Source organism: Elgaria multicarinata, chromosome 3 (genome assembly GCF_023053635.1).
Source record: "Elgaria multicarinata webbii isolate HBS135686 ecotype San Diego chromosome 3, rElgMul1.1.pri, whole genome shotgun sequence".
Taxonomy (NCBI): Eukaryota; Metazoa; Chordata; class Lepidosauria; order Squamata; family Anguidae; genus Elgaria; species Elgaria multicarinata.
In genome coordinates this window covers 35,704,087-35,731,002 of record NC_086173.1, presented here as the reverse complement: position 1 = coordinate 35,731,002, position 26,916 = coordinate 35,704,087, and the positions used below count along the sequence as shown (strand labels likewise).

The window sequence follows — 26,916 nt, the reverse complement described above, 5'->3', positions numbered from 1 at the left end:
CATAATTACATTTTATGTTCCTAAAGTAACAAAGTGACTTTCAATCTCTAAAAAGTGCTAATATTGCATTCCCCCCCAATTTTTCCAAAAATGTCCATTCCACCCCCCCCCCCCCAAAAAAACATTTTTCCATGGCTTCAAAATTTCCAGAAATTTTACACCACTATTTAAGGCACGAAAAAAGCCCATGCAAAAAATTCCCAATGACCACTGTTACTGTCCTAAGCAAGTTAAAACCATCCATTATCTGTTTGCCAGCCTACACTGGTCATACAAGAGGCCTCTCTGAAACTTGATTCATGCTTTTTGTAGGAATCAGGCATCATGACATGTGTTGGGAACACATGGTGGATATGCGCCAGGAAGCTGCAAAGGCCCTTCTGACCCTATGCAGACAGGTAAGTTTGTATTCTAATGGTGTCATTCCACAGACAGAAGCACTTCTATCAGTGGAACCAGGAAGGGGGGCGCACAACTTCTCTCCCCCTACCTCAGCGTCCCGTACACACTCAAAATCTGCTTTGGAGCACATTTTTGGGTTGCATGAAATGCTGCAGAGGGGAAAAGAGCAGGTGAAAATCCCACTGCACTTTCAGACTTCTGCTAGTGTGACATTGAATTTCACCCATAACACTTAATCATGGTTTGTTTTATTTAACTGCACTCAAATGTTACATTAGAATACCTAAGTCGTGGTCAATGATTAGCTACAAACCAGGATACAAAATCATGATTTGACCAAGCCATGGTTAAGGGAGTTTCTCTGCTTCGCCAGCCCCTTCTTGGGAAGGTTACATGCAGGCCTTACTAGTACCTCTGTATAAACTCCTTCTAGACAGCAGGTTAGCTCAGTAAGAAAACTATGATTGAACTGTATGCTTGGGATCCTAACCAGGATTAAGGCTGCAGTCCTATATGCATTCACCTGTAAGTCTCATTGAACACAGTGGGCCTTACTCCTAAGTAGACATGTTTAGAGTCAAACTATGAGGAAACAAATCATGGCTGAAGCTAACCATAGTTAAGCATTATGTCTAAACCAGTCTTCAGTTTGTAAATTAACTTTTTTTTTTCTAGTATCAACAAAGCAATAAAGCAACATTACCACAAGAAATAAAGACTCTTTTCTTTTAAGATCTTTAAGATTTTTTCTGGAAATTTCCTTGCTCAAATGCTATTTTTGTGTTTCCTGAGATGCAGATCTACCATGTTTCTCCCAGAGATCTGTAGTTCAGGTACCTGCGAATCTTCAATGGAGCTGTATCTTAGGGCTAAACTTGATGCAATGGCAGGTGCCATATTTGCTAAATGACATGACTATCCCATTCGCATGTAAAGTGGGGTGGGGAGTGTGATTTAAACATCAAAGGGGGCATATGGGTGAAGGAAGCTGATCCTTCTCTGTGAACCACTGCTCAAACTCCTTATTTCTCCAAGCCTGGATCCACTACTAGAAATAAGATGGGCCGGCTGACAAGCACTTGGAACTATGGAAGTGGAAAGGCTTAGCTCCCTTCCCCCAGCCTGTGCCTCTTTTAAACATTAAGAATTAGGCCCCACCCCTGCCAGAATGGGGGCAGGCACACAATTAAATAAATTTGGCTGCCTCCAGCTGATCTAATGTGAGCTGTGTTGCACATTTTTTTCAAGAAAAAGCATAGTTTTTTTCAAGGCCTTAGAGTCGCTATATCCAGCAGGAATCACAAAAGGGGAAATGCTGCTACAACCAGAGAAATATCTGCAACTCAGCTGACCGCACAGGTCTGACCTGGTGTTAATAATTAGCTTGACTGGCCGACTGACTAAGGAACAAGTCAAATCTCTGGGCTTTATGTAATCTGTTTTGGAACTTGGTGCAGCATCCAGGCATTATCGGAACACGGCAACCAGCACTGAATGTAGGGGTGTGTCTTACTAGATTACAACCTTCCCACATGCAGTACCCTCCCATCAACCCTGACCATTGGCCATGCTGGCTGGGGCAGATAGGAGATGAAGTCCCAAAGATCTGGGAAGGTACCATGGTGGGAAAAGCTGTACTAGAACAATGATGCCCCAATCTTGGTAGAGGCTGAGAGATGGGAACATTTTCCATGACAATTCCACTGTTTACTGATCAGTTTCTGGACCCAATTCAAGTTGCTGGTCTTTTCTTTTCTTTATGGTTTAGCACCATTGTACCAACGTACCTCAAGATACTGCCTATTCCCATATGAGCCCAATTGCAATGGAAGAAACAATGAACTTCAGGGGATAGCCACCGTTATGACTTGCTTATGGGCTTCCCCACAGCATTTGGCTGGCCAGTGTCTGAGAATGCTGAACTAGGAGGAACTTGTTCTGATGCAGAAAACATTCAAAAGGCTGTACAGTCTGTTGCACTGTGTCCATACTAGATCCCACTAAATTTTGCAGGCTATAATGGGACATCAGCAGAGAGCAGGAGGATCAAAGTGCATTATACTGGAGATATCTTGAGAAACAGGGTGGAGAACTTCAGGTTCATTGCTATCTTAAGGCTTGTTTCAGCGGTGGGCAGAAGGTAAGTCTGGATATACTGATAATTTTATTTATTTATTTATTTATTTATTTATTTATTACATTTATATACTGCCCCATAGCTGAAGCTCTCTGGGCAGTTTACAAAAGTTAAAAACAGTAAACATTAAAAATATACAAAATTTAAAACCATCAAAACCATCAAAACAACAGTATAAAAACAACAGTATCCATTTAAAAACAACAGTTCTGACCTGCAGTAGATTTCCAAGGGTTTCTGGCTCCCAACTGGTTGACATTAGCAGCAAATAAATGACTCACCACCATCAGGCCAGCCACCCCAAATTTTACTGCCAAAATGAAGAAAACTTGGGGTAACAAGGAGTGGATTTTTGTGGAAAAGGACCATGAACTCTGTTCAGTTCTGGTGCTCAAAAGAAAGATAAACATTTTGAATTCTAGAGGGGTAGCCAGGTTAGTCTGTTGCAGTAAAAACAAAGATTCTTCTGGTCCCTTAAAGACTGTAGTTCAAAGCATATGCACAAAGTCTGATTGTTGGATCTCAAGATTCTAGTTAAAACAAACAAAAACAAAGTAGTTCCTGCAAGCCTGAAGTCTTCACACCCATAATCTACCCACCACAAATGGATTCTAGTATTTTGGTCCTCCCTGCTTTAGATCTGGTTCCTGCGTTATTTCTGTAGGTCACGTGACCTGGCTCAAAGGGTGTTTTCCCTCACAAAGTGAAAGCAGGTCAACACACTCATGAGGCATATGACCCCCCCCAACACTTCCATTTCATTCCTAACAAGTGTTCTTCTTGTTGGACAGCCACAGGTCTTAGCCAGGTAAGCATGGGGATGGAAAGAATCAAGTCTTTGCACATAAAAGGAAAAAATATACAAGCATTTTCATGACTCATGCTGCTGGCAGCTGTCTTGAACATCGCCCACTAGCCAAGACTAAATCCATTGTCTCCCACCCAACTCTGGAACAGAGAACACACTCCAGCCAAACCTATCTAAATGGTTAAATCAATGTTAGATGTCACTAAGGAAGGCAAAAACTTGTCATAATCACCTGCCAATATGACCGAGAGTAGATGGGTGAGTGGCAGTTGTTTTCCAAGCCCCAAATACAAGCAACAATGGCAAAAGCAAATCAATCCTGTCTACTAAGCTTTTCAAGGCAAAGTACTACAAGTCCGCTTTGCAAATGTACCCAGTCTTGTTCTGTCTTTGCATAAACAAACAGCCTCTCATGAAATGTGATCTTTCCACTAGAGAGAGAGAGAGAGAGAGAGGAAGGTAGGGGAACAAAGCTTCTCATTCCAACTCTCAGTTCACAGTACATTTCATGTGCATGAATACCACAACAGGAAGCTGAGCCAGACATGGATGGAGTACAGGGTTAAGTTCTCACATCTACGAAGACAGGAAGAGCCCAACACATCAGGGCAGAAATGAATAACTTTTACCCATCAACGTCATCGATTTCCAGTTCTCCTCCTTTTGGGGAGCTTGCCTCCCATTAGCTTGTCTGCCAAGGAATTCCTGCACATCACAGAGGATTCTGGGAACTGGGGTATTGTTCTAGAGTGCACAATTTACTAATAAATAAATAAAGCCTAACAGACCTGGCCAGAATGCGTTAGGTCAGTTTTGTTAGGCCCCACTGATTTATTAGTAGATTTCTCTCTCTCTCTCTCTCTCTCTCTCTTTTACTAGAGTCTTCAAATCAGCTTACAACATTAGTAAAATACACAAAGAACTACACTTGCAAAGCAAAGTAACCAACCTCACTGGAGAAGAAGCTGGCACCAAATTACCACAGGGCAGTTGGTGGTAGATGACCCAGCAGGTGAGAGGAGTGGACAGTCTAGCTCACACTTCCCTAATCTGGTACTGGACTACAGCTCCCATCATGCCCAACAATTGGCCATGATAGGTGGGACTATGGGAGATGTAGTCTAAAACAGCTGGCAGTCACCAGGTTGGGGAAGGTTGGCTCAAATGGCGAAGGAGTCTAATGTTACCTTTGCCTGCCTGCCTTGCTTTCATTGTCATCAATCATGGATAGAGATTCCTCAGGACATACCCAACAATCCCTTGTGACAGAACATTGCAAAGAAAGATCCATACTGGGAGGAAAATCCATTTCTTCAGGGAATCTTGCCTGCCATTACTGATCTCTTCATCAAGGAACTCCTAATGAGCTTCCCATGAACTCCAGGGGCATGGTGAAACCCGGTTGGAAAACTACAGATTGGTGCCAAACTAATCTACACCATGTATACTAAGCTAGCTCCATTTGAAGGCTGCATTTCCCAGAACTGACCCAGATCCATCTTTGTCAGCAGAAGATGCAGTAGAGAGAAGACAAGCCTTCCAATGTTTTTGGGTGCTGGTACAGTTTGGCATACAGTAAGTTTGACTAAATATACCCAGCCAGCAGTATTATTTATTTATTTATTACACTTATATACTGCTCCCATAGCCAGGGCTCTCTGGGCGGTTTACAGAAATTCTAAAATTGAGGGAAAAACAAGTATACAAAATTTAAAACTCTAAAACACAGAACATACACACATAAAGCATTAAAAACCGATTAAAAACTAAACATGTGGGTAATTAGGATGTGCCGCCATATGCCTGGGCAAAGAGAAAAGTCTTAACCTGGCGCCGGAAAGATAGCAGTGTTGGTGCTAGGCGAGCCTCATCAGGGAGATCATTCCACAGTCTGGGGGCCACCACTGAAAAGGCCCTATCCCTCGTTGCCACACTCCGAGCCTCTCTCGGAGTAGGCACCCGGAGGAGGACCTTAGATGTTGAATGTAGTGACCGGGTATATTCACGTCGGGAGAGGTGTTCCGTCAGGTATTGTGGTCCCAAGCCGTGTAAGACTTTATAGGTCAAAACCAGCACCTTGAATTGGGCTCGGAATCACTGGACCAACTTATTATGACAGTATCTTAGGACTTGCTAAGAAGCAGACGGTTCCTATCACTCAAGAGCCTGAATATTAAATGGTAATTCATTACCATTCTTTGAGTAGTCTCAAAAGGTGGATCACAAACAGACCAGACAGTCAAATCTGGCTCCTACGAGTGAAAACCTGACATGGAAACATATTGAGTGCCAGGGAAAACCTGCCTTCTGAAATATGTTCGTGCCACAACTGCAAAATGCAGGCCTAATGGTACAATTTGTATTTAAATATACAAGTTGTATTTGGCTGTACCACTAGTCTGGAGTTTGCAGAAACTCATGCCCTGCCAATAAGCATAGCAAATAAAATCACACACACTGCTTGTTTGTATACTATTCTTCAATCCACCTTAGCTGTCATGCAGTTTCCTGCATTGTTCATACATTACAGAAATCAAGAGTTTTCTTATTCAGAGGAGTGATGGACTACGAACACCCCTACTAAGCTGTAAGGGCACTGAACCATCCAAAAAGCGGGAGGGCGCTATGGGGCACAACTAGTGTTTGGTTCGGAGACCCAGGTTTATAATCCTGCTGAACCAGGAAGCCCCTGAGTGCAGTGACCTAACCTACTTCACAGAGCTGCGGTAAGAAACGGGAGTTTATAGAGCATTATGTATACTGCTCTAGAAATGACTGACCATGAAATCCTGTCTCACATAAATATGTTAGAGAACACTCTGGAAACACTTCTAGATTACCTCTAAAAATGCAAGTATGTCTCAGTCTCAGTCTTGAAAGACTGATTAGAAAACTACTTCATCAGATCCACTACAGAACAGTTAGGACAAACATGACTAGACGCGGCAGCAAGCTATGGCACCCCCTGCCCGTCTTCATGTCCACATACTGTGGACATGGGTTGGATTTCTTAGAATCCCAAAACAGATGACTTTAAGGAGAGCTTCCTTCAAGCAAGCATGGGCTGGCATGAAATGTTGTCTTTGGCCAAGTCCAACAATCTCTAGTTTGTGGTCTATCAAATTCCAGATGTGAATTCCGCCACACACAGAGGGCAGAAAGAAAGAAGGCATAGTCAAGAGCGTTTATCCCAGTCCTTCATAATAATTCAGTTATCTAGCCTCTTGCCCTGATATAGATTTTCTTGTCAGGATCAATTTCAAAGCCATCATGTACAGAGCTATTTCATATTTACATCGCTTGCCTAGTTATGACTCCCCACTTTCACGTCCGCCCGGAATGCAGGGGGTGGGGGTGGAGAACATTATGCACCAAACTAACGAAGCTAAGCAAATGGCAGCCCCGTGTTGCCTGGATGCCTTCGTCCTTCCCAAAGACTCGGAACAACAGGATCTCAACACACTGCAAGAGCAACCTGGAAAGGTCATGGGATCAGGCGCCCTTCCTGCCCCGCTCTCGCCCACCCACGCTGTACCTTCCTCCAAAGCCAGCTGTCCCACCAACTAAGAATAAAAAACAACAACACCCCCAAAGTAAAATCTGTAGGAATTACGCATAATCTACTCGGACGTGGCTGCCGCTGCAGCAGTGGACGGCTACCCCCCACCCCGGAGTCTAAAAACTAGCCTGCTTTAACAAAGAAGATCCCCCCTTCTCCTTCTAGAATGTTGCTCTGATGGCATCTCGAGATACGAAGGGGGTGGGGAGCCGTGCCACCATCTCTCACCACTTCTGCCTCAATCAAAAGAAGTGGGACAAGCGCGGGGTGGTCGTGGTGGTGGAGGTAGGGGGAGCAGCAGCGAGGAGCTTGTGCGACAGTGGCGGTGGGAGGGGGGAGAGAAAGCGAATGACAGAAGGCAGAGACAGGTAGTTGGGAACCGCCGTCCAGCCCAAACAAGACCCAAATTGTGTAGGGGGCGTTGTTGCAACCACACAAAGAACCCAACTCCCTGGAAGCCCCAAAACTTCCACACGGGTTTTACTCTAATGCGGGGTTTTACTCTTTCCTTCTCATGACTCTTTCTTTCTTTCTTCCATCCATAACTCCGCCTCTTTCATCCCCCCCATTCATTCATTCATTCATCCATCCATCCATTCATTCATTCCATCCGCCTCCCTTTCTGCGTTTGCTCTCCATCCCTTTCTTACCTGGCTCCGTGGCGAGGCGATGCCTCCTCTCCCCCACCTCCGCAGCCTCCGAAAAGGAAGGAGCCGCAGCCGTCGCTCCGGAGAGCAAGAGAAACCTGCCTCCTCCGCCGCCGCCACCTCCTCCTTCCGTGGCGCTCTCTCACCCCACGCTCATGAACCAGCCCCCCTCCTCCTCCTCCTCCTCCTCCTCCCACCCCCGGCACCTTAGGCAACAGTTGGCAGTTGCGCCAAAGCCACGCCCCCGCAGGCTGTTGCTAAGCGCCTCATTGTATCCGTTCGATGAGATCACAATGGCGGGGTGGACGAAGATTCCAAAAGGGGGAGGGGCCAGGAGGCGAGAGGTAATCACTTCCAAAGAGGTCAAGGCGGCCCTGCGTACCGTGCGCTCCAGCAGGGAAGCGGTCCAGAGAAATCCAGAAGGTTGTGGCGCATAGCGCACGGCTCGCTGCAAAACGCAGCCCCGGCGTCCTTCGCTAGAGACACCGGCAAAAATGGAAGCGTCGTCTTTCAGGCGGCAGTTCCCGCACGCATTGACTTCGGGAGTAAACCCAGTTGGTCGCAAGGAAGACCTACTGATCGCGCTGTTAGAAACCGCTTCGGGAGTCCCGAGTAATGTTGTTTACACGTTTCCGTATAACTCTGCTCTAACATTCAGCCCGTCCGACATTCTCTTGCGATGGATGAAGGGAAATTCCGAGCAGCAGGTGGCTGTAGAAGTCCCTGCGCCAAAAGGCAGGCATACTCCCCGAAGCCTTTTATGTAGCTCAGTCCTAAACGTTTCCACAGGAGTAAGTTAAACAGAGTTCAATGGCCATATTAGTGTGATAACTTGATTGGGCCAACCACAATGATCAGAAAAAATGCCCAAGCTTTCGAGATCTCTACATCAGGGAAGATGCTTCAAAAAGACGGGGAGGGGGGAAGGGAGGGGAGAAAACTGATTGCCTTGCTTAATGAAGCCATGGTGTCCGCATGACCACAATCTTGAGACCCAAGCCTGCTTTATATAACAATTTTGCCTGATGAAGAGAGCTGGGGATTTCAAAAGCTTGCACATTTTTGTGAACTTTTGATTGACTGAATAAAGGTTATGCTAATATGGATTTTAGATCCCCCCCTTTATGGCCAGCATGGGTACTTTACTTGTTGAGTTCAATGGGACTGCTAACTCCTTAAGAAACCTGCATAGGACTGCCACTAAAGCACAATCCTAGACATATTTGACTTAGGATCATAAGAAGCTGCCTTACTCTGAGTTAGGCTCAGAAACCTCTACCAGCCTTCCCCAGCCTGGTGCCCCCAAATGTGCTGGACCATACATCCCCCCATCATTCCTCGCCAAGATGGCTAAAGATGAAGTCTGCCCTGTACAGTGACTGACTGGCATCAACTCCCCAGGGATTCAGACAGGGGTCTTTCCCAGCCTTACCTGCATGCCTGTATATGTGAGAGTGTAAGATCAAAGAAAGATTCCTTCATGAGTACAGTAAAGTGACATTTACTCTTTCTTTTATTTCAACACATTCTCTGCAGGATACCCTGGGAGAAGGAGGATTTCTATGTAGATGCATGCATTTCATGTGAATCAGCATAATAAGCAAAAGAAGGAAGAAATTGTAGCGGTGGTTCCTGCACATTTAGTTTGGAATAAGTTCTGCTAAAACCAATGCAACTTTTCCCCACGGATCTCTTGAGCTTTGAAGTCCAAATATGTGGTGAATAAAGTACACGGTTTTACTAAAAGGGACCATATTAAAGATGCTTATCACACCATGTGATGTGCAACTGATTTGGTGCAAGTGTATGCTTGCATTTCTCAGTACAGATTACCTTTCTCTGTGACAGTGTTTTCCAATTTATTTCTTCTGAAATAAACCAGTCTTACAGTTTATTTCTTCTGAAAGTGAGTCAGCCATGTTTTTTGTTTTGTTTTACCAAGTATGGGCATTTGCCATCCATCATGGGTGTGTGTTCAAATTGAAATCCCTATCTCAACCTCTTCCTCCACATCACCTGCCCATTGTAGGAACAAGTCCCAGGTGCATCTCCCAACATGGACTGGGGCAGAAAAAACAGCCTTGACTTTGGTATGCAGCCATTCATGACAACTGCTGTCACATTACTATGCTTCTGCTTTCAGAAATGGTTTTCAGTAACTTCCTTTTTTGGTAAGCTCTTGCAAATGTTGGCGTTTTGTTGTGCAAACTATTACATGCAAATATACTCTAGCAAAGAAGGGCAAAAGTAAAGAAATGAGAATGACATTTGAAAGAGAATCTAACTACTGCAGAAGCATGTTCCCCTACTACAGTCACCTTGTGGTGATGACCATGTCAAAACCAGTCAGGAATAAGTTGAAAAGTTAGGTGGCTGTAGATTTCAACAGTGCTCCTGGAAAAAGATGTGGAAAATGCCAAGCTATAGCTGAAGGAACATGTTGCACAAATTTTACAATTGCTTTATGCCTATCTTTAATGTAGGATGCTTCAGTCAACCTTTGAGAAACTCTGGTATATGGAAGAATAGAGGAAGACTTGGTTTGGTCTTTTTTTAATTTGCTTTTTTCTTGATATTTAGTATGCCAAAACATTTTCAAAGGCATTGCTCATTCAGGTTTTCAAGGCAGGAAAAAGTGACTGTGCATGTGCATTGAGGTGCAGTTGCCATAGTGCTGTGATGAACTTATAAGGCACAGCCATCCTATTCCTACTTTCTTTTAACTTGATGAGATAAAAGAGAAAGCTGCAAGAATAGTTGTATTGGCACAGTACAATTTATGTGGCGCCGGTCTATGGTAGTTACTAATTCTGGCTCCAAAATCCTTCTGGGGTTAAGGCCAAAAGGCAACTATGAAGATTCTTGTTACAAGGTAGCACTCTTGAGTGAACAGTGCTGACTCCATTTTGAGACATGGCCAATAATCCAGGTATCTTCATCCCCAGCTTCAGCAAAGATGGGAGAAAGGCACAGGAATGGCAAGCCTGAATCAAGCCATTCAATTTTGAATGGACTTACTAAAATGCATTCCCTGAAGGCAAAGGTGGAGGCAAAGGTGGGGGTAAAAAATGAGCGAAACAAGAATGTGCTGGATAGCAAGAATGATATCTGGTAAGGTACATGTTCAGCTACCTAAAATATGCTTCTATTGGCACTCCAGCCTCGACAGGTGTGGTTAAGACAGTGGACAGGTGTGGTTAAGACAGTGATTCGTGTGGAAGGTCATATTTTGTTCAGAGAGTGGAGGTAGTAAGAAGGACTCAGGGCCTTGCTAGACCCAGCCGGATAAGCCGGCAGGGAGGTGGGGCGACGGCGCGCTAACTTTAGCACGCGTCGCCCTGCCTCCTAGACGCACGATGCGCAGGGACTGCGGAAGCCCTGCAGCGGCGGCCATTTTGTTGTTGTTGTTGTTAAAGGGGCCACGTGCGCCCCGAAGACTCCGGAGAAGGTAGGTGGGTTTTTTTTTAATTAAGCCCCCCACTCTTTTTTAAATTAAGCCCCCTGCCCCTGCCCACTCTTTCCCCGCCCTCCCTCCCCGTCCCCGTCCCCTGTGTCACCCTCTGCCATCCCTCCCCCTCCCGTGTCACCCTCCGCCATCCCTCCCCGTCCCGTGTTGCCCTCCGCCATCCCCCTCTCCTGCCGGTCTGGCCTTCCCCCCCATCTCCCCCCCCCCGGGATCCCCCCGGCCTGATGGGCACAGCGCTCATATGAGCACTGTGCCCAGTCCGTGGCTTTCCCCGGCTACTCGTGAGTAAGCGAGTAGCCGCAAAAAGCCATGGACCTTGCTAGACGTTCCGCAGCCCCGGCCTGAGGCCGGGGCTGTGGAAAAGGCACGCCATAAGCGACTTCGCTTATGGCGTGTTAGGGGAGGCTTCAGTGCGGCCTGACCCTGGATTCCCCTGTGTGTCATCTGGATGCACAGCAGGGAAACCGGGCCTCACAGCGCACAAAGGCCTCATCTAGCAAGGCCCTCAGTAGGACTTTTGTTTCCAGCAAGTGAAGCCATTGACCTCTAGCTCAATACCAGAAGACTTAGCTGGTTCAACAGGTTTTCTGGGGAATCCCATCACACCAGGCAATGCTATTGGTATTGTGCGAGAGGTCCCTTGTTCCAGTACAATGTAATTTACTACTGCCCTTGAGTCACACTGGATACTACCCTTAGTTGCAAGTAAGTCCCATTAATATGAGTGACACTTACTTCTAAATAAGCATGCTTAGGGTGATGGTGCATGGCTTTTAGTATATCTTTTCTGGCCTGATACTACTTTGCTTTAAATAAGTCACAGTGGGCTGTTTGATTGTGCAAACACCTCTCTCTCTCTCTCTGTGCGTGTGTTTGGTGGTAATTTAAATTTTTGGATTTTATTCTGTTTAATATTTTTGACTGTAACTGTTACTGTTTTGGACAACTCATTAGAAATAAATCTATATAAGAATACGGTACTGTAAGGATGATTACTCAAGTTCTACCTCACCAATTTTTCTCATTTTTGTTTTAAATTGACGCTTGAGCAGTGCAGACATGGAGAAACTTTTGAAACTGCAAAAAGTTTAAAGCTCAAACTTTAAAAACAAAACACTATGTTTCTTGGCTAAATGTAGGAAGCATATGACAGTCCTTTGACTAATTATTTTACAAGGCTGCAGAAAACTTTGGCCATTGTAATTTGCAATTACAAGCCTGAGAAATTAAAGTTGTTTAAATATATTTGAAAAGCTGACATTCTCCATATGGGCCTCAAGCCATAGGAAAATCAGTGTGAATCTATGGGAAAGATTGCACATCATGCTATACCACCCAGAGATTAAGCAACAGTGGGTTGATGGATTTCTTGTTAGTCCCAACAGATGATCAGGCACTTCATAGCTTCCAGTAGCTTGTTTACCTGTCAATCCTCAGTCAAAATTATCTGGGGTCTTGTACAAATGTGCAGGAGTGCAAGACTGTCACTATTTAGTCCAGCATATCAATATCTCCCTCTTGTCAATTTCCTTGTCAATTTCATCCTCCACTTTGGGGCTTGCAGTGCTAGCAAACACCTACAGAAGTAATTACATCTGAAAAGCTCCTTCTCTTGCAACCACCAACAGCTTTTGGCTCCCCACCCCACCCACCCCTTCATACTTCTTGCTTCCCTTCACTGGTCTCCAAGGATGGTGGCGGCACTAGAGAGATCATGAGGACAGCATGGGATTTATCTGCTCTTGCTGGGTGGCTCACTAGCCGTTCCTAACAACCCATGATGAAGTTGCCCTGCTGGGTTTGGACATCACAAGAAGCCACCCAGAAAACAAGCCACCCTGAACAACCCAACAACATCCCATGGGTTCTCAGGGTGTTTTTTTCATGGAAAACAAACCATGATGAAAAACCGTTCCAGGTTTGGTCATCATGGCAAGTTATCCTGAAACAACCCGACCGTGGTTTATCATGTCATGTGAATCAGGTTTATATGTTGTGCAACTTTGCATCAAGGGATAACAGAGACCAGAAACCTTTGTTCAGTTCTTCTTCCATGTTGATTGGAGATAACAGTAAAACACTTTACACAATACAGATCTCAGGGCAAACTTTGGACTCCTGGACTATTAATAAATAAATATTTTGCCTTTTAGGGCCAGCCATAAAAGCAATAATTGTGCAGCAAATGCCATTTCAAAAAATAAATATGCCATAAATAAAAAAGTACAAAAGGCACATTTCCCCCCCATAATTTAAATGTGAAATGTCTCCATTCATTCTTGATCATCCAGCATTATTTTAAGACCTGTCAGTTTATGCATTTAAAATGATTGCTGGAACAAAGCTAAATTCTCTAATAAATTGTGCTGTGTGCAAAAATGTACAAGTAATAAATGTTTAATAAGACAGAGCTTGACTGAAAACATGTTTTATTAGTGACAGATGCCGAGGTGCTATATACTAACTAATGTTTAATACATGAACTGAATGTACTATTACACTACACCAGAATTGTATGATTTCTTTTAAGGCAATAATTAAGAATTTATAGGCATCTTGTTGATAGAAATCTACAAAAAAGTGTGACTCTCAATCAATCATGCATGGGTGTTATAGGAATTCGATTAAGCTGTAGACATTGAAAGATACATTTTCCTTGGATTTCAATAAAGTCCTGTTTACTTCTTCATTTTCATTAAATAACATTATGAAAATCTGATTCTTCACAATGACACAAATTTAAGCACTTAAACACAGTTCAGGATCATATATCATGGGAAGGCATGCTTCAGTGCCAAATCCTGGCTCCCCACCCCACCCCGTTTCATAGTGTTCAGTAGGGAAAGGGGCTGTGTGCAGGTGCATGTCACTCATTCACATCCTGATTTATGAAGCCAGGATGCTTGGCTTACTGTGATGTGTGAACATGGCAAAGTGTTGGTCTTAAAGACCGTGAAGACTCAGGCTCAAAAATCCCCACTGAGCCACTCAGAGTGGATGGGAGAGAAATGTGGGAATCCATGAATCTGTGGCAATGCCTACAACAACCAGCTCCTCTAGGTTCACAACATGTGAGCCAAGCAGGATCCCCAAGAAAATAAATGCCTTGTCTGTCAGATCGTGTTCCACACAGAAAGAGAGAGAGAGAGAGAGAGAGTGTGTGTGTGTGTGTGTGTGTGTGTGTGTGTGTGTGTGTTTGGTTGGTGTGTGTAGGAGGCTGTTTATTTTTACATGGCTTTAACCTCAAGTGTTTCATAAGGAACGCTGAATCAGACTTTTTCTTTTTTTAAAGAAATAACACACAATACAAAGCATGCCTAGGCTACAGAATCATCAAGAGAGAGCAGCAAAGCACCAACTAGATGTGCCCAAAATATTTGCTAGCACTGGTAAGCTGGCATCCCAATTGCATCAAACTGGGACCCTGTCACACGAATGGTATACTATGCATCACATCTGTCCTTGTGGTTGAGAGCCAATGCAGTCCAGAAGTTACCATATTAGAGATGGATGATTGGAGAGACCAGTTCAGCCACAGTTGACTTTGCTTAGCACAGAGGAGATCCCACATGCAACTGAGCAACCATACAATTGAGCCATCAACCCCAGGCTACCCTTACACTGAGTGGTTGATAACAGGCACAATCCACAGCAAATACGAGTTCAAGTCTATGAAAAGCCTCACCGTACTTTTCATGTAAAGTACTGCAAAAACCTGCAACCTCCTCCCCCCCTGGATATTTTGTATACTTCTTAATGTTTACTATTTTTAATTGTTGTAAACCGCCCAGAGAGCTTCAGCTATGGGGCGGTATATAAATGTAATAAATAAATAAATGGCACAGTCCTTAGAAATCCAAAATCCAAATAGAAGAGAGTCCATGTGCAGAGTGCTTTCAAAGTCCCAAATGGAGTTGGATCCAAAAATGGATGGATTTCAGGCCATGAGTCAAAAGATGACCCTAGCAAAGATTCCTCACCTTTGCTACAGTTTATAAAAGGAGGTGTAGGCCTGTTGAAAACCACCTACAGACGGGTTCAGCCTGTAAGCCATGCCCATGTCCAAAACAGGGCTGCTCAGCCCACCAAGATGACGCTACTGAGTGACCCCTTCAACAAAGGGCCCCACCTTTCTAACATTCTCAAGTTCCCAGGGAAACCTCACAGTCTCAAGGCTGATGGAGGGAGGTGAATCTACTCCTTTTCTCTCTCTTTCCCTGAGAACTCGGACAGAAAAAGGTTTGCACAGATTTTGACATTCCAAACTAGTTCTAATTAAATCTAACTACAACCTGCAAATACTTGACAATACCATAAAGAAGATAGTCAATACATAGTTAGGATAGAGTAAATGCTTGTGCCATTCCTATCAATTTGGAAGGCAAAGGGGTGAGAACAGCCCTTGTCCCATCCTTAGAGGCACTGTTTTCAGTATCCTTTTTTGCTATGTTCAAACATACTAGATGACAATGTATATTTGCCTATCCTAAAGATGAGAACTCAAGGGGGAGGGAAATTGCTTTCATGCTTTCTGCTGTAGGACCAACTCCTAGGAACATAAAACTGTGTGGGTGTGGGTGGGTGTCATGGGCAGTTTCAATAGACTGGCTGCCTTCTTGTGCAATTGACAAACAATTTGGAAGGAATTGAAATGTCATGGCAGTGAAGAAGTCTGTTAAGCATAGCATAGCAAACCTGGTCTGACCTGCTGTCATGGTTTGGTGCTGATAGGGTCCTGCAAGGTGCATGAAGGCGACAGGGAAGAAGAAGAGGGACATGCCCTAGCTAGCCACTGTTGAATCTCATGCCCTATTGTTTCCAGAAGGATGGGAGTCATTAGGAGGACAAGCTGTTATAGTACAGCATTCAAGCAAGACAATGGCGGGTTTGTTTTTAATTGGAGATGTCATTGCAGTGGAACATGCTCCAAGGACCACCTCATCTAGACAATTCCAAGGCCTCCAGTACAATCATTTAAAGAGCCATCCGACCCAATATCGGGAAGTGCCAAAGCATTTTGAATCTGTGAAGATATTTTTATAGTGACTCAGATCAGTGATCTATCTAGCCCAGTATAGTTTACTCCATCTGACAGCAACTCTCTAGAGTCTCAGGCACAAGTAGCAAGGCCAGGAAGGACCCCCAGACCTTTTCCAGCTAGAGATACCAGGGACTGTAGTTCAGTGCTAGAGCAGTGGCTTTGCATGCAGAAGGTCCCAGGTTCAATTCCCGGCATCTTCAGGTAGGACTAGGAAAGAATCCAGCCCAAAATCCTGGAGAGCTATTGCCACACCTTGGATAGCTCCTCTAGAGTCCTGAATGGCTCTGACTGAAACCCAGAGAGGATTCACTGCTCCACTGACATCGCAGCCACCAGCCTCCACTGTCTGATGCTGTGTGTTGCCCCATAACACTGCCACTGTGGCTGTTGCAGCATAGGAAGAAGCTTGTTGCTCAAGTAGCATCCTGTTCCTAGGAAACAGAGTCAAGCTGTCCATCTCTTCTCTCCTCGCCATTTCAGAGTACCAAAGTCCTTAGCAGTTTTAAATAGCCAGTGCAAGATAACGGTAGTGCAGGGGTGTGGAAACTCTTTCAGTCTGAGGGTCGAATTCCAGTGGTGGGCCCAAAATATACCAATATATTTTAGTCCAAAGCTCTTAGTGCCAATAACTAGGCCTTAGGAGCGGTATTTCAGCCTTTTAGAATGGGGGTGGGGTGGTGGGAATTGCACAAAAGCCAGGAAGCCACCAAATGGTGGTTGAAGAAAGGGGGTAAGAACAGGAGAAGGGAGTGTGGTCCTTTGGGGAACACAGAGCGCTGGACTGGGACCCTGGACATGAGGTTCTGCACCCCTGTGCAGATGGGGTTGATGCTGCTCTCATAATCCTTAGGATGGGTCTCACTGGAACTCTCTCCTGCTCCATTCTTTCCTGCCCTCAATTATTATTCCTATAGAAAGACCCTTTTGTGGTACAGCTAAAGTGGCAAAGGAACATTTCTAAAATGGTGGTGTAGGGGCAGGCAAGGATCTCCCCTCGCAACAGCACTGAGGTCCTTCTTGGACTTGACATGATGGTTTCCAGACCCTCTACCATAAAACAACGGATCAAGCCAAGGGTGGGCAAACCATTAGGCAAAGTAAAGGGGTCAACCCCAGGCAGCAAATTTTGGGACATCATTAAAGAGCAGCAAACTGCCAATTGTTTAATTTTTTTTTTAATAAATTAAGATGCTATGAGAGGTTCCATTTGGATTTTTTTTTTTTTTACCTTAAGGAAATGTCTTAAGCCGTCACTGGACCAAGTAATATATCTTTAACATTTTAGCCAATATTTGTGTATGAACATGGGAATGTTATGATAGATACAATAGTGTATGTATGTGTTCATTTTTGATAGTGAATATTTTTGCATAATACTAAGCATATGCTGAACAGTGTGGTGTAGTGGCTAAAGTGTCGGACTGGGAGTTGGGAGATCCAGGTTCTAGTCCTCACTCAGCCATTTGAACCCACTGGGTGACTTTGAGCCAGTCACAGACTCAGCACAGCCTACCTCACAGGGTTGTTGTTGTTAGGATAAAATGGAGAGGAGGAGGAGGATTATGTATGCTGCCTAGGGTTCCTTGAAGGAAAAAAGGTGGGATATAAATGCAATAATAAATAAATAAAAATAATAATAAATAACAATAAACTTGTTTTAGGAAATTAAAAAAGTCTCTCTCTCTCTGTCAAATACACTTTCCCCCCCCCCCATCATCTCTCAGAATTTTCTCCTACTAAGCATGAAAGATTTAAAAACTCCAAGAAACTCAGAGTTTCTAAAACTCTTGCTGGGCTTCTTTAGAGTTTGTTTTTTATTAGTGCTCTAAAAGCTTTCATGGATCAAAAGTGCTACTGTCGGGTTTTTTTACGCCAATCACCACCTTGGTTAACCCCATGGGACTCATCTCCTGGAGACATGGATATCTGTTTGTCAGTTTTAATAAAAGGCAGCTACAAAAATAAGCGTGTGCCATGTGTTCTCCATAAAGGCGAGACCAGAGCAATCAATAGCCAAAGCAATCTGCCCCACTGGCCGTTAGCTGCAAACGTCTATAAAACAAGACTTCACTTGAGAGGCTCCCTTCACTATTTCGCTTTTCATGGCACAATGAACCCACTATGCTCAAAGCACATCTGTGCATCCGGCCACTTACAGTCATAAGTTTCCTTCCATTTAGAACATGGCTAAGTCCCACTCACTGCTTACTTGGGACAAAATCACAATGAAATCAGTGGGATTTATTTCTGTGTAAACATGCATAGCATTGGGCTGCACAAGCCAAATCACACAACTATCTGTTGTTGTTGTTGTTGTTGTTGTTGTTGTGTTTTTATTATTATTCCAAAATTAACCCAGTTTGCACCTCCTGGAGCCAAACACAGACCCAGATGGAATCTGCAGTCAAAGTCCACATATTTCCCAGCTTACAATGAGTCATGTAATGAAATAAATGCATTTTTTAAAATGCATACATTTGAAAAACGCATGCGAAAGAAGGCACACTTTTGGAACACACAAAAACACACACACACACACACACACACACGCTTTAATCAGAAGAAGAAAAATGTGTACATTTCAAAAATTGGCACAAATGATATGGACATTTAGAAATACATGCACAGAAATATGCACATTTTCATGCAAAAAGGAAAAAAAATCAAATCTCGCAATCTGATAAGGACACAAGTCAGAAGGATCTTCCAGGTGGCATTGAGAGAGCGTTGGCAAGCTTGAGTTTTGCTGATTCACACATCCCTATGTGTATGAAAGGGATGCAGGCTTGTGTGTTTTTTAGCTTCTGTACAAGTCACATTGCCAGCCCAAGATGTTTTTCTTCCTCAAGTAGAGTCTGATTTCCCCCATCAACGCACACATTAGGGTTAACACTTTAAAATAAATAAATCTTGCTACACCATTCAGATGCTGATTCAGTCTATCATTTATCCCTGAGCCTGCCCCCATCCTATGGTGCTGCCTGAAACAGGTCACTTCACCCTGCATCCAGCCCCAACAAATAGGCTGTCAGAATCTGCTTTTGCTTCCATCTCTGCTTATTTATTTTATTTATTTATTTAAAACATTTGTATCTCGCCCAAAATCATTAAGATCTCCACTGGCTTGAAAAGGATAAGGAACAGTGATGTTGAGGATGCTTTGGTTAGTGCAATTCCCTCTCTCAAAGGATGTAAGATTTCCTGCACTGGGAAAATAGAGCTTGGTAGGGGGTATAATTTGGATCTGGAAATGAACATGTTGGGGAAGGGGTAAAGTTTAATGGCCACATCAGAATGCCATGGCCCTGATCTAAATCAGCCCCTCCCACAAGGCTACTATGCATCTTTTAACTGCACAATCCTATACAGGTCTACTCAGATGTAAGCCCTATTGAGCTCAACGGAGCTTCTTCCCAGGAAAACGAGTACAGGATTGCAACCTTTAACAAAACAGAGGGAATCCTGATCACAGGTCTCCCAGATCATGTCTGACATGGCCTTCAGTCCACACGGTTTTAACCTGAGGATGATTCACTAAGGCTGGAGGGAGACAATAGTTTGAAAGTGATGACCTATCTTTGTGTATGTGGTACATGCTGAGAGACATTTCCTTTGTCCCACTCTGTTCAAGCAGGATTTGCAGGTTTTTGAGGCACTACAAGGGCTTGCAAGATCTGGTCATCCAAGGAAAATAGTGGGGCAGAAAAAAGCCAAGATCAAACCATTCTGGTTTGTTTGTTTGTTTGTTTTAATCTAACCACATTGAGGGTAAACCACAGTTTCCCAAGTTTGGACATAACAGGAAACTGCAGGTTACTAAAAACCAAAAACAGAAGCTTAGCCTTCAATCTCATCCCCTCACAAGTGAAAGAGAAGAGGGGTAGGGAGACAACGCAAGCTAACACTGATCACTGCGTTTTTCTCATTTGAACTGGGCCACTGAGTTAGAAGAGCCATTCATCCGACACATTCTGATACTTCCTGAATATTTTCTTATTGTTGACATAGGAAAGGAAGTTGTATATACACTGCTTCTCATTTTGCTTCTAGATATGGATGTTGGTGGATGGATGATCGGGTATACGCATTTAGCAAACCACAAAAACCACTACCTGCATGTTCCAATTATTCATCGGACCCCTTCGGAAAACCAAAAAATCTCAAAGGCAAATCCTCATCTATTCTTTTTAGTTAATCTCTATGTTTTACTTGTGGGACATATGGAATTCATGCCAGTTAAATTATAGCGTATATTAGAGTCTTACTTCTTTTGGAACATCCCCACAGCGATACAATAAAATATAAAATATGATAAGCAGAAGAGCAGAATGGAAGAGATTAGAAAAACAGTAACAACCAAAAAATGCATCATCTTTTGCAAGCGGGTGCTTTAAATTATCTTTACAAATGATCCATCTGAAGGTACAAGTACTATAAAACGAGAGCATTTATGATCAATGGTATTATTCAGTTAGCTTTATTATTTAGGCAATAAATTAAGGCAGAACTTATTAACGCTATTTTTCATGAATGGCAGTGCAATGTAGCCTCTATTGTACCCGTCTTCACTTCTATAATAATCTGTGCCTAACTTAATATTAGAATCAGTGCACTGGGGTTGGGGAGATTTGAGTTTAGTTTCTAGTTGTCTGAAATTAGAGAATTATACTCCTATAATGTAAGTAGCTTTTGGAAAGAATAAATTACACCCAAACTGGGTTAAATGTGTGTGAGCAAATAATGTGCACATTCAACTATCAACTGCAGGGCTTTCTCAAACAGGAATGGGACTGAGATGGACAGGGAAAGTTTTGTTGTTTTTTAAACCACCCAGAGAGCTTCGGCTGTGGGGCGGTATATAAATGTAATAAAATAAAATAAAATAAAATAAAATAAAATAAAAAAATAAAACAACAACCTCGCCCATGCACCATGGTTCATGTACCACCAAACTGTGCCATCCCACCCAGCTGATATTAGTTCTGGGAGGAAGGTTTCACTGGTACCATGAGTTCAAATGAGGAAAAGAGGTTTGGGGAGAAATGGGGGAAAGTAATAAAAATGTCCAAAAAACCTGCAGGAAATTGAGGAAATAAATGTCACCCATTGACACTTTATCATGCATTCTATAATATAATATAAGTTCTATATTATATTCAATAATAATAATAATAATAATAATAATAATAATAATAATAATTTGTTACCCGCCTCTCCCTCTGGGAGGATTCAAGGTAATTTAGAATGCTGAGGCCCAACAAATATTTAATTGGATCTATCATTATTTGACTGGATGAGAACAGCAGCACTATTGGGATTTGACAAGACTGCTTCATCACTGGCTGATACTTACATACATTTTGAATACTAATATCTAAGCTCAAGAGGTATGAGTATGCTGTATAAAGTTCATCTTTAAAATACTTGTAAGAGGCTCCATCACTTTTGGTTGGTACCTTGAAAATCTTAAAGGAGTGGGTGCCAAGTTTTACAAGTATTCCCTTTAGATTTGACAAGTGGAGGTAGTATGTTTTTGGACGGGGGTATCACAACTGCATTCAGAATGGAAACTTGGGATTTGAAGCTAACCAGTTTAGGAACAAGTCCTGCATTGTCTACTGTCTGGGCAATATAAATATGTAACGCAGGGGAACGCATTAAATATGTTTGGTCCCCACTGCAACTGCCTTGTAGTTGGCTACAAACAGTATAAACCCCATACTAAGGGAGTAAGCAGAAAGCAGCACATGGCTATGACACTAAAATGACTCTGAAGAGCCACCACAATCCGATATTAAGTGGAGTGATGCAAATTGCTGTTGAAACTCCATTCACGCACCATGTATTGTTTAATCTGCAAATTCCAAAATGGGAAAACTCAGCTTGGCTTCTTGAAACTGCCAGAAACCCTCCACCCCCACTCACCTATGAATCAAGCCATTCTGAATTATTGCAAGCCATTATACTTTTCCTCTGAAATATATTGGCACCCAACTTGTAATTAGCCATTCACACTGACATCCATCAAGTGACCTGCTCTCAGCCTTAAACATACACCAAGGCAGTTTCCAGGAGCTACTGAGGTGCGCTCACACTAATGACAACTCCATAGCTTCTGTGGCATTTCGTTTCGCCACACTTTCATGTCTCTTTCTTTGCATTTTTGTTTTTGTAAGCAGGAAAGAACTGCCAAAGCCACAGATGCATGGAAAGAAGGAAGGAGGGTGGGGAAGAACCCAAAACAGGGGGAACAATATTATCTCTGAATGAAGTGATGGCCACGTTCTCAATTATAAATGATGACAAGTTCAAAGGAAACCTCTTTTGTTGGAACCTAAGAGGACAGAAAGCATTACAGCTAGTGCTCCCCAGCACTAACAATGTCTTCTAGCGTATGGCAACTACAATGGATTTGTGGCAATTCACTTATTTATAAGGTTCACGTCCAGCCTTACCACATCAGCTTTGTGGCAGCTTATAATAAGCAAATCTAAAAATGAAAAATATAACTACAATAATAAAACCACACAAGCAGTGGTAGCCCCTCCCCACAAGAACAATAAAACCAGCCAGTAAATCCAAATAAAACAGCAATATTATCCATTATCAGAGGCAGTGTGCTTATGAACACCAGTTGCTGGGGAACATGGGTGCGAGGGCATTGATACACCCATGCCCTGCCTGTGGATTTCCCACCAACAGCTGGTCGGCCACTGTGTGAACCGAGTGCTGGACTGGATGGACCCTTGGCCTGATCCAGCATGACTCTTATATTCTTTTTCCTTACACTTTTGTTTTGGTAGTGGTATAAATCTTGGAGCTCCTCTGCAAGCTTGCTGAAACCTCCCTCTTTTGTGTGGATGGTCCATTTTGCCTAGATAAGGACTCACACTCAGAGGATGGTATTCAATTCTGGCCATCTGCCAGTGGAACAGATTTATCTTCACTGGTGCAGCCCCCAATGCATCCTCCCCAAATCTGCTCCATAAGATTGGGGTACCCTTTAGAGCAGATTTGGGGTGTGTGTGCATGTGTGCACGTGTAGGAGGCTACATGGGAAGGAGAACAAATGGAAACCTGCTCGCATGACATTGGATTTAATCCAGAGAATGAATTTGTGATTAGTTATAAAATCTTCTTAGACAAGTGGCAGGCAAATATAAAAGACACCTAAATCTTCAAAGATAATTCATTAAGTCCACTTAATTCCAACCATACAACTTGTACAAGACAGATTAAAGGCTCCAGTTAAACATATATTTGATTGTGGGCTTTGTTTTTGCAAAAGCAGGGCCTAAATTTAAGGAAATTATTAATAGAAACCAACATTCAATATAGTGTGAGAAGAAAGACAACCTGTTGAATCTTGGACTACTATCAAGATTTTGTCCAGAACTGCTTTTGGTACTTTAAAATGTTTATTTTCTTCTGCCATTACTTGGGTCTCCCAAACAGTCCTTCATATAGAACCTGGCCAGCTTCAGCAGAGCTGCGGCGTCAGATATTAAAGTACCATTCAGAGTGGTTGTTAGACCCATCCTGTGTTGCTACCATATGTGAATGGGGCTGGGTTAAAACACCCATTGTCCTCCTCTTCCCCCTGAGCAGCCTTTCCAACCCTGGTATCCTCCAGGTGTTTTGGGCTACCAGCTAGCAAGGAAATATGGGAGTTGTAGTCCAAAACATCTTGGTGGTGCTGGGTTGCCTACCCCTGGTCCTGCCCCTCTTTTGCATTCAATTCTCTCCATGCTGCTAGAGAGATGATTCACCTTGGGAGGAAAGAAAGGCCCTTTCTACACCGTTGGTTTTTCCTGGGGTCAGCCCGGGGTCAGCCCTGTTTGTCCAAATGACGCACGGGGGATCTCGGGTTCAACCAGGGATGACCCCAGGGAAACCCCGGGAAACTAGAAAATGGGTATTTCCCAGTTTTTCTGTGGTCCCAGGACCATCTCGGGACAGCAGGAGATGTGTGGCTGATTGTCCCTACTTCGTCCTGCCTCCTCATGAGTAAACACAAGGAGGTAGGAAATGGGCACAAAGCTCTTTGGGCACTCTATGTCCATTGGGGGGGAGCGGGGTCAGTTTTTTAACAAAACAAAACAAAACACTTACATTTTTGTTGGAGTGCATTTGCGCTAATCTCCCCTTAAAAAAAAAACATGGCGGGCACAACATCCCTCCTTCCTCCCAGGATGCCCCATGCCGTGTGTGAATCCAGGGGGATGATCTCGTGAGCACAATATCGTGAGATCCTCCTCCCCCCCCCTCCTGGAAGGCCAGGAGGTGTAGAAAGGGACGAAGTGTATCCATTTGCTCAGCAATGGAGCTAGGCCTCCCTGTCATGTCAGCTAGCTTTGGCTCTGGCTGTACTGCCAAGGCAACTGGGACATTGTTTTGCTGGCTGGTGTGGCCTTCCACCCTGTAAGCCTGGATCAGAGGTGTTGTTATTAGACCCTTAATTATAATCAGTCTTCTCCTATATCTGAATTCTCACTGTGTTGAACAACTTCAGAATTTAAGAAGTCAAATTTGAGCTCTGATTTGAGGAGCAGGGGATTGCCGTTTGTTGAATTTCTGCAACGTTTCCTTTCTTCATTACACCAGTCCTTCAGGATTTTGGAGCATACCGGATGGGCAAAATTATGCCAATTTTCTCTCTTGTTGTTTCTCTAAGCCTCACAATTCAAAGCAAAATCCAAACCTTGAGAAAATAGCATGTACCATTGGTTAGAATAAAAATGTTTTCCCAACCACCTGCCCACAACTCATATCTTGAGTACTTTTCTTTGCTAGGAGCAGGGAAAAAGAAAGGAAGGGTGGGGAACCAACTAATTCCACCATATGAATAAAAGAAGTCGTATCTTCTTAGAGCAGTTTAAAAACAAACAAATCACATATCTACAAAGCAGTGGAACAAGCCCATTGCCACCACAATTAGATTGGGCCGTCCGCAGGACTGCTCTGCAACCAATATATGTTTGGTCATCTGAAATCTCGGCAGCAGATGACCGCTTAAATATTTCAAGAAGCTACCACAAAATGAATTAGAAATTTTCTAGTTTCCTCTAGAATATATTATCTGCTATGACATGCAAGACCGAACACAAGCAATATATTTCAATCAGTTATAGCAAAGTGTTTGAGATGACTTTGTGTAAACACCACTGGTACTATTTTAAATGAAGAAATTGTTCCTAGACAAATGCGCAGCCATTTCCATTTATACCTACGTGGCAACATGTAATTGATTACATGAAACCTGTGATCAAACTCCAAAACATCTTCTTTTTAAGATATCCTAGAGCGTAACTCCTGTATCAATCTCTTGTTGTTATTATATTGTTTGTTTTATATTTTGAATGGTTTTTATGGTTTTAATTTTTGTAAACCGCCCAGAGAGCTTTAGCTGTTGGGCGGTATAAAAAAATGCAATAAATAAATAAATTTAAAAAGTGCTAAGCCAAAATAAGGTTATAATTATCAATGCCTTACATGTGACCTCTTGATGGGAAAAAAATGTATTTGCTGAAGGTTTGGTGATATTCATTATGCAGCCTGCAGCGGATACCCTGGGATGGAGATACTTTGCTCCTGCTGTAAATATGCAACTTTGACTGCAATTATGTTACAATTTAAGAGACTAATCACATGAATCACTGGCCTGGAAAAGCATGGCAGTTCTTATGTTACTGCTTTTATAAAAAATCTAATTTACATTGATCTAACAGACAGAAGGATTTGGTTAACGATTTTCTGCCACCATAAAGGAGAAGATCTGATAAGCTTCACTTGACGTACTACTCTTTTCCCTGTTGCAAGTGATCCTAATTGTCTTCCATAGAGAAATGTTGCACCAGTTCACACGTTACAGAACTACAGCTAGCTGAGATTCCCTGGATTACAGCAACTGGAAAGAGTATTGCCACGATTGACGAACTGCGTTTTGCCAGAGAGTTCTTACTTGACCTAGACTCATCATCATGAGTAAGAACTCTCTGGCAAAACGCAGTTCGTCAATAGAATGCCTAGAAGAAAGAAAAGTTCAAGATTTTTCAACATATAAGAACAGGTTGGTTTTTTTTAGTAGCTCGTATCAAGCGTCAGCTCCTGAGGAAGGATTTTGTTAAATCCAAAACGTTGAGCTTTTTACAAAAAAGAACCATTAAAGATTTTAACTGTTTTCAACAGCACCAGAGCTTGCCTCCCATTCTTTCTCCATTTTAGTTTTTTTAACGTTTTTGTAATCCACCCACAGAACATTAGTCATTGGGCAGATAAGGAATGCAATAAAATAAATAAAATAAAATATCCCTAGGTGAATACAATCCAGAAGATTCTGTATCAGAATACATACAATTATACTAAACTCCTCAAAATAATCTCTATTATGAAAATAACAGCCATACATTTCTATAATTTGATATATTGATTTTAAAGTAGTGATGATGCTTCATGATGCTCCAAGAATGCTTCTTTTTCCTGGAATAATAATTAGCTGTTGTTTTGCTTTTTTAAAAATACTGCTGAAAACATATTTATAAGAGGACTGGGTGCATACAGGCTTGTTTATCGATGCCCATTTCAACCCTATTTGTTCTGTTTTGGTGTCAATGGTTTTCTTTGATTAACAATTGGGTTTTATGGATTCTTTTGATTGTTCTGAAATTGTGACTGTTTTAGGTACCATATTAAACTTTTGGACGTTGTCTTGGATACCTTTGAATAGTATGATGGCTGATAAGTACCACAAACAAATGAATACATGATAAAGAAGCTTCATGTAGAAATGCCCTAAATAAAGGACAAATTTATCGTGAACTTTGATTTGATTTAGGACTTACAAACATTCGTGTCCC

General features: G+C 42.9%; 1 protein-coding gene across 5 annotated transcripts in view; it reads right to left on the bottom strand.

Annotated features, from left to right (window-relative positions):
* Nucleotides 1-26,916, bottom strand: part of RAB11FIP4 (RAB11 family interacting protein 4) — a 211,645-nt gene that overhangs the window by 42,881 nt on the left and 141,848 nt on the right. The window contains exon 1 of one of the 5 annotated variants that reach the window (XM_063119894.1): nt 7,557-7,639. The exons of 1 other annotated variant lie outside the window; for it this stretch is intronic. Coding sequence is in view for 2 of the 4 variants with exons in the window: in XM_063119892.1 (XP_062975962.1) it covers nt 2,821-2,949 (129 nt within the window). In the remaining 2 variants the exon portion in view is untranslated. 3 more of the 5 variants (XM_063119895.1, XM_063119892.1, XM_063119893.1) reach the window with 3 other exon arrangements.